At 41.9% G+C, this 15,837-nt stretch overlaps 1 protein-coding gene across 2 annotated transcripts in view; it reads left to right on the top strand.

Moving 5' to 3' along the window:
• eif2ak3 (eukaryotic translation initiation factor 2-alpha kinase 3) overlaps positions 1-15,837 on the top strand; it is a 42,129-nt gene that overhangs the window by 16,942 nt on the left and 9,350 nt on the right. For both annotated transcript variants that reach the window (XM_054797023.1, XM_054797022.1), the window contains 10 exons: positions 9,710-9,904; positions 9,983-10,113; positions 10,845-11,106; positions 11,188-11,353; positions 11,437-11,562; positions 13,811-13,933; positions 14,004-14,233; positions 14,821-14,933; positions 15,342-15,464; positions 15,627-15,776. In XM_054797023.1, coding sequence (XP_054652998.1) covers positions 9,710-9,904; positions 9,983-10,113; positions 10,845-11,106; positions 11,188-11,353; positions 11,437-11,562; positions 13,811-13,933; positions 14,004-14,233; positions 14,821-14,933; positions 15,342-15,464; positions 15,627-15,776 — 1,619 coding nt within the window. The remainder of the gene's footprint in view (positions 1-9,709; positions 9,905-9,982; positions 10,114-10,844; positions 11,107-11,187; positions 11,354-11,436; positions 11,563-13,810; positions 13,934-14,003; positions 14,234-14,820; positions 14,934-15,341; positions 15,465-15,626; positions 15,777-15,837) is intronic.

Genomic DNA, 15,837 nt, shown 5'->3' with positions numbered 1-15,837 from the left:
TGGGGCCAAATGGATTCGCCATTTTACATGTCATCCAGAAGGAGCTCCTCACGGGAGTGACAGAAAATTGGGCGGAAAAAAAAAAACGCGCCGTAGTGGTGTCACAAGGTTGAAGCAAATAATCTTTGGTGAACTACTCAAAATCAGACTGGAGAGAACAAGAGCAGAGAGCAAGATTAAGTGACACTTAAAAAAAGCAAGTTAGTACGTAGCCCATAAATATGGCAGCCACTTGTAGCTTCCCTGTGGGACAAACACGAGCTTCGAATGAACTGCATTGCTTCTTTGTTTTAACGACAAAATGTCAACGTGGTAAAAAAAAAAAAGTCACATTTGGAGTCTGTGGACCAGAGGCTATGGCGGATAACTCTAGCTAGTTAGCTGCCACCAGAGAGAACAGAAAAAAGTGTGAGCCAGGCAAAATGTGTAAACAAAGATGGTAGAAAAGTTGATCGAATGCGATTGAGAGCGATCACACACGCTGGAATCGATAGGCTTAGCATGTGACAAGCTGTCATCAATTGAGCCCTGATTTTACACACTATTTTTAATTCCCACAGTAATAAAGAACAAAGTGCATCACTTCTCAATGGGCGTACTTTTAATTTGGTAATTTATGCATGATGTCTCATTTAGTCTCAGTCTGGAGCCCTGTAGTAGTAGTAGTAGTAGTAGTAGTAGTAGTCTCGTCTACTTTGTCTGTTTACATTAGGGCTGTCCTTTGATAGTTATAATTATGAAGCGTTTAGCGTTAGCGTTTAATTAAAAAACAGTGTGTAATACAATATATATATATATATATATATATATATATATATATATATATTTAAAGCCAAATCGTTTTATTTTTATTATTATATCAACATTTTAGCTTTGCCTAGTTACATTATGCCTTTTTGCTTTATTTTTCAACTTTTGCTGGGTTTTTGTTTATTTCTGCAATGAACCACATTCCACAGATGACCCCTGTGCCACACTTTGGACACCCATGTGTGTTTTGCCAGGAAGGCAAGTGGAGTGTGTCCAAGCTGTGCCTTCTTGACGCTGTTGGTCACAGGCTGGGTTGCATTATGGACGAGTTTTTACAGCTTTCAGACATGCATTGCACGGCGTTAACGAAGGTGGAGCACACTCCCGCTCGGCAGACAATCACCTTTGTTGATTACCTTGTTTTAATTACCTAATAAATGCACGGTGCAAGAAACAGTAAATGCGCATCCTTACTTGCTAAATACAGCTCGACATGGATCTCTTCTACGTATAAAGTGTGTTATGAAGCAAAACCGGTGATCGACGATGCTTGAAAGTAGGCGCTCAGCCAAATGCAATGAGCCTCCATAGAGTCCAAACATCTATGTGGCTTGATCTGACAAATCTGAAGTAAAATTGATCAAATGTAAATAGCTGTTCAACTCAATGGGGGGGGACAGCCACACGACACTCGCTGACACTGTGAACAGCAAGGACGGTTGAATTGCAAGGAGTGCCTAAAGTACTTAACGTGCGCTTCCAATAATGCCTTGCACACTTCCACTTCCATATTACTGTATTATCAGTTATAGTAGCGATGCCATAGTTCAGTCTGATTGGTTTCTGGCTGCCCTGTTCTCACAATACAGCTTTTCTTCAAACGAGATATCTTGTCACTGAAAGATACGCCAGCATAGTTGAAATCAAAAGTGTGGGCTCACTTTGACTTTTATAGTGTAGATGAGAAAGTACGAAACACGGGTGACACAACAAAGTTGCACGGTCACCTTGTTCGTCACCACGCTTGTGGAGAACCCTGTTCACAGGAATGGTGATTGCTCTATTCAAATGCAAAATGTTGGGTTGTGCAATCAAGAGGCGTGTGTTTAGTTGACTTATTTTATTGTCAACATTGGCCTCCTGCTGCTCAACCTCATCTGGGTCATTCTGCCTCTCTCCGGCCATGATGTCACTGCTATTATAGTACACTAAATATTTATTTTTGTTATGCTTCTACTTAATCGATTTTCTGAATGACTTTAAAATAAAATGTCACTGTTTTGTCAGACACCTAAGATAAAATCGTATTTTCAGGTAAAACGGTCTCATTGTTTTTGCACTATTGCGGTTTGTACTCTGGTTAAATATGCTGCGAAATGTAAATTACAAAATAATTTTTTGTTTTTGTTTGACCTTACCGTGATACGATATTGTTATCGTGAGCCATGCATCACAAATCTTATGGTATCATGAAGTAACCTGAGATTCCCAGCCCGAAGAAATACACTACTTTTGAAGTAGTTATTGAATTTTGTGCATGACGATGTGCTTAATTGTGATTTAAAATTTGTAATAAATGCCCAGCACTACTTATTTTTTCTCCCCTTTAGAACTTTTGTCAAGCTATGAGGTCTCACGATATCTTGTGTGAAATCAGCTGTCTTAAATTTAGAATGAAAGTCTTCCAACTATCAGAAGCTCATAGTTGAGACTCCAGTGTTGTTTGAGATGTAAAACCCAATCTTGGAAGTTAAGAGACCTTTATTTTCTCTCTGTGCTCCTCAGGGTTCAAAAGTATAAATCCCCCTGAAGGACCCTCCGAGCGCAATCATATTTTCATGTGTCTCAGTGTAGTTAAACCCCACTGGCATCACAATGTAAATGTGACCTTGAATATAAAGACATCATCATGTTGTTTTCATGTAGTTGCTGGCTGACAGCTTCTTTGCACACTTGCAGAACTTTCAAACATTTTTATTATCGAGTGACAAATACATTGTTCTTCTTTCACGGTGTTCCTGCATTATTCATTTTAACATGTCTATTCTCGCCCCCGCCTTCTCATAGAACGCGGTGTGTGTGTGTGTGTATATAGGGACATAAAACACCTTCCTGGTTGGACTGCCTGCCATGGTCCTTAAATGATAATGTGAGAATTTGAAAGGAGATTTCACGGCGGCTTTGTTTAATCCTGGCATGAGAGTACAATCACACCAGAGGGATGATTTTTGTCATCTCAGCAACATGAACATATGAATTCAAAACCAGGGGTGCCTGAACTTTTTCCATACAGAAACCAGAAACCAATCCAATTTGTCAACGTGTGCTAAGCTATCTGAAGAAAGCATCCACATTTGAGCTTCTCTTATAGTATATCTCTTTTAGTAATTCATTTAATTTTTACAATTTGCCAAAGGCCAAAACAAATGATCCCCAGGCCACACTGTGGACATCCCTGCTCTAAACACACACACACACACACACACACACACACACACACACACACACACACACAAGCTATTGACTCTAAACCTAAACTTTTAGGTTTCATAGGTTTGTTTTAAGCTGTGTTAAGCTTGAGTGTGTTAATATCAGCATTTTTTTTTACACTTGTGTGACAGTTAAGCATGATAAATGTTACTTAAAATTGCCAGTAATGGTCATAAAACTTTTATGATGGCCACAGTTGACCCTGGAACAGATTCTTTTGATTTCCAACATTTCTGATGGGAAGATTGTATGGGGTGAAATCTAAATAAATCAGAGTAACTGAACGGGTTGAATGTTTAGAGCCTGGCGGAAGAGCCTGTTAAGGCAACAACGTGAAGCAGTAGTAGTAACCAACAAAGTTCTGTTATTTCTTCCTCATCACTGACATTAACATCCTCATGGGGACTTTGTGTAGGTGCACATCTTGGATTTTTCACCTGTTAATTTTCATTTGGCTGACAGAGAGGAAGGATGCCTGTCCGCTATGAACCTGGTGTCTGGCTGTGACGTCACTTGTTATGATGCCTAGAGTGAGTGTGTCTGAGTATGTGGGATGTTTTTTTTTATGCCGACATTTTTTTTTTTTTAATGCGACTTGGCCACCTCTGCCCTCAGCAACATGGCGTGTCGCTGTGCTGCGTGCAGGTTGTACGCCTGTTAACCGTGGGATCGGGATGTGGTTTTCAGTCTGCTCGGTGATTAGAGTCTTGGCGGGGAGGGGTCTGCCGCCGTGCCATTGGCTAGCCACCATCATGCCGTGGGAGGAGACAGCCAGTCACCTGCTGCATGTGTCTTCTTTTTTTTGTACAGAAGAGCCACAAACAGCTTTGTCTGCAGAAAATGAAGCAGGATTCAGTGTGTGTGTGTGTGTGTGTGTGTGTGCGCGTGTTTGTGTTGAGAGGTTGGACGAGGGTGTCAAAGCTATGTGAGTCACCGGGGATGAAGGGGTGGGGGTTGAGTTGAGTGAGGTAATGCTTCTGACCAGAGATGATGTCATCACACACTTGCATAGCCGTGCAGTACAAATGAATGAATGAATGAGGAAATGTGATGGATCGCCACACTGTCACTTGTGATTGATTGCATCCTAGCCAGTAGCCTGGCAAGCAATAAGTCTTCCTGCGCGGGGCGGAGGAAATGGAGAAGGCCAGACGAGCGATATTTTTAGCAGAAAGTCAATTTTCTTCTCCAGTTGCTCCAATTGCACTCTATTTATTTTGTATTTATTTATTTATTTGCACACTGTCCGCCAACTTTGAGAAGCCATGTTGTCCACACTGACACATGAGCTGACACTGTTTTGACATGTGCAATGGACCATCCACAGTAACACACACAGACACACACAGATACAGTATTCATTCCCCAAGGCAAGGATGCAATGACACTTCGTAACATCACATTATCATTAAGCTCTCCTGCTCATTGTGGTGATGGGGAACAATGTCCTCAATTACTAATGTTGTTTAACGTATAAATAAAATATAGATTTTTATAATTCATTGACTAGGTTTGTGACAAAGTAATATTTTATTATTCCGCAAGTTAAAGCAGTAAAAGGTGAGGCTTCTTCTACTGAGCAGTCAATGAAACAAAGCGTTTAGATCCAATAGAGCCTTAGCACAAAGACATTAAAGGAATATGGGGGAGGGGGTCAAAGATAATATATTCCTACATGCTTGATCAGAGGAGGAATTTTACAATATGCTGGAGTTTGAATTTCAAGGGAATGGACTGAGGTTCCCCAGGCTGATGAAGTTAGCATATCAATAACTTGGCAGCATTTCTTTTCAACTGCTGGACTGACATGTTGAAATGCTCTTGTTTTCTTTACAAGAATGCTTGTTTTGCGCTTTTGCCTTTCTTTTATATAAACAAGTCTATCTAGGACCTTAGCGTGTATGACAATATTTTTGGGATGTATCACTATATGACAATATAATAAAATTTAGCAGCAGTCTTGTATAAAAAGCTGCAAACCTTAACCCATATCATTACATACACTTGTCTCAAATTGTAAAGCACATTTATTGTTTTATTGGTAACAAACTCTGCAAAACAGCGAGTGCATTTAGTGTCTACCAAACTAGATCAGTGCAAAGTATTCAGAATTCAAGTATACAGTTTAGAAGCAACTGCAAATTGCAAAACTGTAATGCAGCTAAATATTGTCCTTTTTGACTGAGTATAAAGGCATCATGTTTTCGAATTAAATAATGACTGACTCTGGGAACAAATTTGCCATGTTCCTACCTTTTGCCGTCACCGATGCTTTGTTAACTTTGCATATTATGGTCTCTTGCATGAAACCAAAGCACTTCCATATTACAGCGGTACCTCCCTGTCTTTGCTTCTCCTACACCTTCAGCACTGCTCAAATACAGTGCGGCGCGCAGTCGCAGGAAATACACGCCATCAACTATCATTTATAGCGGTATAAGTCTTGTTCTTACCATTGGAACAATTTTTATCAGTGTATATAAAAATTATTGCCCAATCCTATAAATAAGTCATTTCAATGACTAATTTGCTAAGCAAATTGCACTGAACAGTTTAAAAACATCAAGTTTCCCCATGGTTTTTGTGTATTGTATGAATCTGGGCATCTGTGGACACACTGGACAAGACAATTGGTGAGGAGATCCAGGTCAAACAGTGTGCAAACACACTGCTGGGTCAGATACAAGGATTAAGGCATCAGTCGCAGGATGACTCACCCGTGGCCCTGGCCAGCCTCCTATGGCAACACGCGAGCTGGACAAGCCACACCGGTCCTTAACACCCTCTTCATTAGCTTACTAAATCTTATCGTCTCAAGTCACCTCGGTCTGAGGAGATGACATCACCTCTGCCCGGGGCTGCGCTCTCATTTAATCAGCCTTCTGGCGCTTTCAATTCACCATAAATCTTCTACGCTTACTCTTGGCAAAGTGGCATCTGTCAAAGCAGGCCACATAAGTAAGAATAAGTCTTGGTTCAAAAGGTCACAAGTCCACTGGAAAGGCTGGAAATGAGGCCCTTACAATCTCTGATAAACTGTTGATTTGTACGGATTGGGGTCAGTTTTTAGCAATGATGTAATCCTGTCTTCCCTCTTAAAACAAGGCGCACACACGCACATAGTGTATCCTCCATTGCTAAAGATGCAGGTCATCGACTGAGGCTTTTGCTTGTGTAACTGAGCTTGTAGAATGAGTACAAAGCGGCTGCTTGTGGGCGGATGTGTGTCATGGAGTGACTTCTGGGTTGGCATGTGTATTGTTGGTTCTTACTGAGACAGCTTGTCAAACTTGACACATCCCTGCTTGATTAGCGCTGCAAGATAAAGTCATGAACAATAGTGTCTGCACTGCCGTTTGTCTTTGTCACACAAACGGTTTTTAGTCTTATGAGATCCGGTTGTTGATCATCTGCTCCCTCCTTATTCGCGACTGCCGTCTCTACGTCCGTCAGTACACTTGGTAATATACAATACAACAAAGCTATTCTGTGTAATTAGTTCCTGAGTGTGCACATTTTGATTGCAACCCCGCATATTTGTGGATTTTGAGCAAAACATAATTGTTTTAAATTTGTGAAAAATCCCACCCACATGTGTTTTTCATACACATAATCAGGACATTTATTTTTTGGGGGGTTAAAAACCATCTGATTGACCCTAAACTGGTGATAATTTATAAACTATATAAAATACAGTGGTGTGAAAAAGTGTTTGCCCGCCTTAAGTTGTCACACTTAAATGTTTCAGATCATCAAACAAATTAAAATATTAGTCAATGACAACACAACTGAACACAAACTGCAGTTTTTAAATGAAACATTTTATTATTAGGAGAAAAAAAAATCCAAACCTACATGGCCCTGTGTGGAAAAAGTCCGGCCATCTGTTGGTGACCTCAGGCTGAAACCAACTTGGGTGCTGCAGCAGGACAATGATCCAAAACACACCAGCAAGTCAAAAATGAAAAACAAAATGAAGACTTTGGAGTGGCCTAGTCAAAGTCCTGACCTGAATCCTATTGAGATGCTGTGGCATGACCTTAGAAAGGTGCTTCATTCTGGAAAACCCTCCAATGTGGCTGAATGACAACAATTCTGCAAAGATGAGTGGGCCAAAATTCCTCCACAGCGCTGTAAGAGACTCATTGCAAGTTATCACAAACGCTTGATTGCAGTTGTTGCTGCTAAGGGTGGCCCAACCACTTATTAGGTTTAGGGACAATCACTTTTTCACACAGGGCCATGTAGCTTTGGAGTTTTTTTCTCCTTTAATAATAAAAAGTAAAAACAAGTTTGAAACATTTAATTGTGACAAACATGCAGAAAAATAAGAAATCAGGAATTTTTCGCACCACTGTATATATTTGCAACTATACAAATATTTGGAATGAAATCAGCTTGACATTTGCGCTCTTACTCGCACAACACAAACCAACAGGAAGTCATCAACCCAAACGCATACCTCACTCACGGTACAATCAAAAATAGCACAAGTAACACATGTGGAGCACACAATGTAACTGCACTGGGTATCAAAATAAACACTTCCACACTAATATACATGTATACTGATACTGAAGCTACTAGTATACTACCCGCAAGGCATGCTGGGAAGCGCACATACACTACCACAAGAAGTTACCCAGTATGCCTTGTTGGTTATAAATGCCAGCATTGTTTTGCATGTACATTAGTGTGGAAGTGTTTATTTTGATATCTGAATAGTCTGTGATCTGCAATGCATGAGACGGGTACATACTGCGTCTTTACAGCATGCAACACATATTCATCCACTGCGCATGCTAAAACTACTTTTTGAACAAATGCAGAGTTTACAGAACAAAATTACGTTTTGAATGCATTTATTGGCGCGCGTACTTAACCACTAAACAGAAAAACTCTGAACACCCTAACCCGAGGACCACCTGTACACTTTTTTTTTTTTTTTTTGGTGGGGGGCGCCTCACTTCCATATTTATACAGTAGTACCTCGCATAACGTAAACCTCCTTTTACGTAAATTCCACTGAACGTAAAGAATTTATGTAAAGTTTTTGCATCGTATTACGAAAGGAATTCCATATAACGTAAAGCGTCAAGTCGGTGCAAGCGACAGAGAGACGAACAAGAGTACACTTGGTGACGCCTTCTGACGCTTCGCGCTCTCATTGGCTGAATATCGGGGCACCGCCTACTCTCTCATCCCATTGGCTGATTATCGGGGCACCGCCTACGCTCTTATCTCATTGGCTGACTTAACCAGCGCGTCCAAGTTTGTGTGTGAGCTCCCTTCCTCATCGTAGTCGCCCTTACTTAAACTAGTTTGCACGCATTGAAATCTCTTCTTAATTTTATTGATTTTCTTTGTGTTAAAATGGCCGTAGTCATGGGCCCTAAACCAAGTGTAAGGGATAAGAAAAAAGGGAAAAGTTGTCGATCGAAAGGAAGCAGGAAGTTATCCACAAATTCTGACGCTTCATGCTCTCATTGGCTGATTTATCGGGGCACCGCCTACGCTCTCATCTCATTGGCTGATGATTGGGGCACCGCTAACGCTCTCATCTCATTGGCTGACGTATCCAGCGCTTCCGTGTTTGTGTGCGATAGACTGGCTGCTCCCTTCAAGCTCCCTTTGTCTTCGTAGTCGCACTTAAACTAAATTAAACAATTAAGTTACAAATTAAAATTTTGCACACAGCATTATCGTGTAGTGCGTGTGCGTTTGTCTGTGAGACCAGCTGACTCTTACACTCTTCAAAATATTCAAAGTCCACCATATTTGGTGGATATTTTGAAGGACCAAAATGGGTGAGTTTGGGAAGATCTTGGAACGGATTAGGCTATTTACATGTATTTTACGCTTCGTATAACATAAAAACCCAAAAACATAAAGGTTCTTGGAACGGATTATTTACGTTGTAGGGGCGTCTACTGTACTTAGCCTTTAAATGTATAAGTGCTTTGACACTGAGAAGTATGACAAAATGCAGTGCACTGTCAGCACCTGGATGTTGCACTTCAACAGTCAACATCTTTGACTTTGTAGCAGATGGGGAGGGACTAACTTGAAATAATGGTGGCTCAGAAGCAACCTAAAGCGGTGGGAAGTAGTACAGGAGAAGAAAACAAAGGTAAATATTGCAAATGTCCGGTAAACACAACAACCGTATTGGATTTGGGACAGCACTGCACTGTCAAAATCTGCTCCCTCAAAAACTAAGTACACAGTTTGCACAGTATACTTTTTTAACTGTAGAGACAGAAGTATTGCATTCCTAAGTGTAAGTATGTAAATTAAGAAAATTAATGGCTTCGACACGGCTGTTTGATCTCATAACAGTACAGTATTAGTATTCAAACTCGTCCCTCATGTATCACCCACTACACATTTATGTAGACACTTGGGTACAGTTTCAGATAAAGGATTGAGGAATTGTGTTGACAACAAAGCAACGTGTTTGCCCCTACAGGTGTTTGGCAATAAGATGGTCATCCCATCACTGGACGGTGCCTTGTTCCAGTGGAATCGTGACAGGGAGAGTATGGAGGCAGTGCCTTTCAGCGTGGAGTCCCTGCTGGAGTCGTCCTACCGCATCGGAGATGACACTGTCCTGGTCGGGGGCAAGTCCCTCACTACTTACGGTCTGGGGACCTACAGTGGCAAAGTCAGTTCTTGAATGACTTGAAGTTGAAACTATTTTCCTATCATGTTTAGTAGACTAACCAAGACTTGCGTTCCTCAGCTGCGGTACATCTGCTCTGCGGTGGGCTGCCGCCACTGGTGCGAAGATGAGCTGGACGGCGAAGACGTGCTCCTGCTCCAGAGGACTCAAAAAACTGTCCGAGCCATTAGGCCACGCTCAGGAACGGAGAAGTGAGTTTGAGCTTTCACTTTTCTGGACTTGTGAAAATATTTTGGAGTTCTTGGTCATTTACCCGGACCAGGCATGTCTTTTTCCACCAGGGACCACATAGGGAAAACTGGAAGGATGCAAGGACCGCTTTGATCTTCTTCATGTTTGTGTTCAGCTAAAACAGTGCATCTGGATATGTGTTTTGGATTTGTATGTCAGTAATAAACAACAATCAATATTTGTTATTATTTCATTTAAAATTCAAATGAATACATTTGTTGATCCAAATGCTCAATAATATTGAATATTTTTTCCCCCCAGTGATTAATTTATTAATTAATTGTTTTGGAATAAAGTCGTATTAAAATTACAAAAAAATTAAGAAATAATTCTTGGTTAATTAGATTTTTTTTTTATTGTTAAAGGCAATTATCATTTTTGATGATGGACTGCTATGCTTTTCAAAGTTGTAATTTTATTTAAATTGTTCTTGAATATCCAAATCGAGGCCAATACTGCAAACAACTTCTTTTTCGTAACACTTTGTCTTTTCAGTGTGGGTCTTAATTATCCTTCATAATGTGGTGATGCAGGCAGTGTTTAATGGTATTTTTAAAAATAAATAAATAAAAAATGTCGCGAGCAGATGAAGCTGTGGGCCGTATATGTTCCCCGGGACGGACTTCAGACATCACTGATCTTCACCATGCAGTTTATGACAGCTGATCAGTGTTGTCACTCTTCCCACCAGATGGAACTTCAGTGTTGGAAACTTTGAGCTGAAGCTGGTTCCAGAGGCCAAGTCCACTATCAGCTTCCTAGAAGGAGAAGTTGCCAATGGCAACTCCTGGAGTGAGCATCAGCGAATCATCTCTGAGGAGTCCAAAGAACAGGAGCGGGCGGACCACAAGAAAAATCATAACCTGGACCTGGTCATCAAAGTGTCTGTTCCCGACTGGAAGGTCATGGCCTTCAGCACCGAGCCTGATGGACAGCTGGTGTGGGAGCATCAGGTGATCAGACTGTCTGGCTTACAAAATAATGAAAAAAGTCTTCAGCTGAAGAGTAGACTAACGCACTTTTTTTTTTGATAGTTCTGCACACCCATTGCCTCGGCCTGGCTGGTGGGAGGAGGGAAAGTCACACCAATAAGCCTGTTTGATGACACCGCCTACAGCAACCAGTCAGAAACTGATGAGGAAGAGGATGACGACAATCCGGGCAAATCCAAAGATGCTTCAGCGTCCAGCGTTTACCTGGGTAGACGTTTGTTCACTGTGTATCCCAAGTCCTTGAATTCCGTCCTGTTACCTCATACGAGCGGCCTGGGTTTGCTTCTTTAGGGATGTTCCAGGGCCAACTCTACCTCCAGTCCTCAGTGAGGATTTCTGAAAAGTTCCCTTCTAAAGCCATCGGATCCGAGAAAGATATTATTCCACTTCCCATTGTCAAATGGAAGCCTCTCATCCGTAAGTTGCCTAGCAGTGATGTTGTTGTTTGAGGATGGAATATGTCGGGGCTTGCAGTGTAACGGTACATGTATTTGTAATTGGATTTTTTGGTATGGAACCTTTGTACAGAGGTGTAGCGACAGAAAGGAAAAGCATAAACGGACAAGGACTAGTGGATAAGATGAAAAGCGTGTGCCACCGTTGTTCAATAGACAATGGCTACAAGCTGGAACTATTAATGCTGCACTTCAACCAATAAGGAACTTTAATTTGCTCAAATATAATCATCATTCAAACACTTTTACTGTTGCGCTTGTCTGCATCATCGAAGATTTTTCCTTTCTAAAAAAAGATACCTTGTTAACCAATGTGCTGCCTGGGGGCCATTTTTGGCAGCAGCTTGTTTGTTTGTTTTATTTTTATTGGACCTCTGGATATTGTAGAAATAAAATGAGATATTACAGTAATTTGCTTTGTCACCTGTAACAGAGATGCTATGATGGATGTTGAATAGGCATCTTTCATTTTCCCATACATTAGCTCATTCAGTCGCAGACATTTTTCAAAAGACAACACCTTCAGTACTGGCGGTTTGAGACGACTTTGTCTGATTTTCAAGGTGCACAGAACATCGGGTTCTATGGCTATATAAAAAACATGGAACCTACCGAAAGAAAGATTACTCATCTTTCATCAGAAAAAAAAGTTTGTTTCTATCCTTTTCCGTTCTTTAGTAATCATGCAGTAGAACGTAGGTAAGTTTCAGGAAAATGTCAGTTCTCCACAAGAAAAGGGGTAAAACCAACTTTTTGTGAAAGATGTATTTCAAGCATATCTTTCACTTTGACACAAATCATTTTTTGCTTTTGAGACAGCTCAAATAACGAAACAACTATACTAACATAAAAGGGGTTGTTTTACATCAAAATAACAGTTGATTTACTAATATAACACCATGGACTATTTACAATTTTCACATTTGGAACTGAACTATGTGTGTGCGTGTGTGTGCATGCGTTAACATTTCTCTACATCTGCGTAACCTTTTGCCCGCTACACTCCTCTCCTCTCACTTCCTCCTTCCTGTCGTGTATGTTTTTTCCATCCACATGACCTCTGCCGAGCTCTATCAAATGCACTTCTGCAAACTTGTGGTTGTTTTTGTGGCTTAAAATTGCGCAAAAAACATAAAAGACATATAAATACATTGTTGGGATTGGGCGTTGGGTTTCCAAAAACATGTAAGTAAGTCTTTGGTATTGAATTAGTTTGTGGCGGCCTGCCACATACAAAATGTAACTACGGTACTTTTAATGTAACTACTGTTTGTGAGCTCTTGCAATGGGACTGTATGTGTAGCTTATCATCACAACTCCGTGGAAAAAATGGCATCGTAACAATGCTTCTTTAAGGGATAGTTCCGATTTTTTGACATGAAGTTGAATGACATCCCTATCAGCAGTGTCGTCCATCAACAGAGACTTACCCCCCACTTGGTCTCCAAAGTCCAGTTCTGGTCGGATTTCGGTGATGAAGAACATAGTCCCAGGTAGTCGCTGGGGTTCCACAAGTAAGGAGTTAGGTTTCTGAAAACAATATGCGTTCAAAAGAGTAATACATTTGCATTACAAAAATGCCTCCTCGAACAAAAATCTGACCTCACAAATTGTTTGGCGTTATATTTGTCTCCCGCCGTATCCCTGCGCACTGTCACCTGTCCATTCTTGTGTATGTGACGAAGACGCTCGCATCTTCCTCCACGACGGAGCGCCGTGGCCATCTTGTTTACATGCATGTTCCACAGCGGGAGAAGATGCGAGCGTCTTCGTCACATACACAAGAATGCAAATGTATTACTCTTTTGAACGCATCTTGTTTTGAGAAGCCAAACTCTTTATTTGTATAACCCCAATGATTACCTGGGACTACGTATTACCGAAATCTGACCAGAACTGGACTGAGGGGACCAAGTGGGGGGTAAGTCGCTGTTGGACTACAATGCTGATGGGGATGTCATACAACTTTATGTCAAAAAATCCGAACCATCCCTTTAGCACACCTCATATGAACATACCACAACTGACAACCCATCTGTTCATCATCATTCAGTAATCTTAAACCGAGGTATGTACCGAATCGCGCTTGTGAGGTACCGTCACACCCTTAATCAGGACAAGTCAACCTTAGTCTTTCTGACAAGTTAAAACATTTATTGATTCCTCTCTTCTGCTCTCTCCACTTCTTCTCCAACTTGTCCTTGATGTAGATTCCCCGTCTCGGACTCCAGCCTTGGTCGGCTCCGATGAGTTCGACAAGTGTCTGAACAATGACAAATTCTCTTATGATGAATACAGCAATGGAGCCCTGTCTATACTGCAGTATCCTTATGGTGAGATCTTGCTCATCCTATCAAGTAAGACTCCAATAAGTAACCCATATTATGTGTCCGTCCCCGGTAGATAACGGTTATTACTTCCCCTACGGCAAGAGGTACCGGGGTAAGCGGGACAGCGCCGTGAGCGTGATTAAAAGAAGCGGGTCGCGCGCCGACAACGGCAGGAAAAAAGACCCGGTGCTGCTGCTGCCCTGGTGGAAGGAGATTCTTGGCACCATCGTCTTTTGCATCGCCGCCACCACCTACATCGTACGCAAGTTCTTCCACCCTCCTGCGCCTGTGGCCTACATACGGGTAAGTGCGGCTCACACACCCCTGAATAGCTTAAGTCTACATTATTGGTTATGAGGATGTCTAATAGGGATGAGCACAGTAACTGATTCATTTCATGTTAAAAATGTGTTTGATTCTGTGGAATTGCAGCAATTGAGGCGAAATTGAGTCCAGCAAGGGTCTCAACTAGTTTGTGCTCTAAAACGGGTCTCCACCCACTGGGGTCAGTAATGGATTATTTCATACAGCAGAATTTTTTTTTACTAATGTAGTTGATCAAGGACGTCTTAGTCAAATACCCCTCCCGACTGTCAGTTGCATGCCAAAGTACTGTTATTACGCTGAGGCCATTTTAGCCTGTCAGCATGATGAAGAAAGTCATTTCCGGAAAAGGCACAATAATAACAATGGGAATCAATGGGACTGATAATAAATCCATAAATGAGACAAGCAAGAAGAGTTTTATCTGTTTGTACAGTCTATACACACACACAGACACACACACACACAAAAACACAGTTGAAGTTTTGCAACTAGCGCATAATTACATTAAACCAGTTCATGTGGACTTGGCTATCACTGTGTTCTGTCCTCCTTTTTCTTCCAAGCAACGCAAAGAGTCAGAGACGCAGTGCCAGACTGACAGCAAGTTTGACCTTGAGGTTGTTGAAGCAAAGGAACCGGTCACTGCGGAGACGCGTTCCAGCGAATACGTGTCCAGGTATATCATTAGCTGTAAATGATGTCTTTAACGACCCCTAAAACCTTCATTGCTACTACTACTGTGAGCTGGTGTTTGAAAGTCACACGTGAGTTTTACTCACGATGTAGCTACAGAATTGGCCCTGTTACCATGGTGACCACCTCTCTTCCACACTGGCATGATTGGCTAACTCAGCTGAAAACAAGCCCGCCCTGCCCGCTGGCCACGAGGTCACTGTCAGCGCTGTCATCCCAAATATGATTAGTGCCCATAATTTATCATTTCCCCGTTGACCTCCAGATGTTTGAGCCATACTGTGTGTGTGTGTGTGTGTGTGTGTGTGTGTGTGTGTGTGTGTGTGTGTGTGTGTGTGTGTGTGTGTGTGTGTGTGTGTGCGTGTGTGACGTATGTCCCTGGACTCGGCAGGTACCTGACTGACTTTGAGCCGGTGCAGTGTCTGGGCCGCGGGGGCTTTGGCGTAGTGTTTGAAGCTCGCAACAAAGTGGACGACTGCAACTACGCCATCAAAAGGATCCGTCTGCCCAACAGGTGGCGCCTCTCACATCTTTGTTCTATTTTGTAACGCAGTCATTTAAGCTAACTTGTACTTGTTAAGATAAGAAGAATACAGTAGAAGAACCATCTTTTAAGAAACACCTTTAAAGCTTACAGCCACTAAATGACTTCCTAACCTGGTCTTTGTCCTGTCAGGGAGCTAGCGCGTGAGAAGGTGATGCGGGAGGTGAAGGCGCTGGCCAAGCTGGAGCATCCTGGGATCATTCGCTACTTCAACGCCTGGCAGGAGAGTCCCCCCGAGGGCTGGCAGGAGGAGATGGATCAGAGGTGGCTGAAAGACACCAGGTGAGATGGACTCGCTACACCTTTTAAATGAAATTGTACTGCAGAAATGTCCTGTTTTTCT

This window comes from Dunckerocampus dactyliophorus, chromosome 13 (genome assembly GCF_027744805.1).
Source record: "Dunckerocampus dactyliophorus isolate RoL2022-P2 chromosome 13, RoL_Ddac_1.1, whole genome shotgun sequence".
Lineage (NCBI taxonomy): Eukaryota > Metazoa > Chordata > Actinopteri > Syngnathiformes > Syngnathidae > Dunckerocampus > Dunckerocampus dactyliophorus.
The sequence above is the reverse complement of the archived record's forward strand: the minus strand, read 5'-3'. Positions and strand labels throughout refer to the sequence as shown.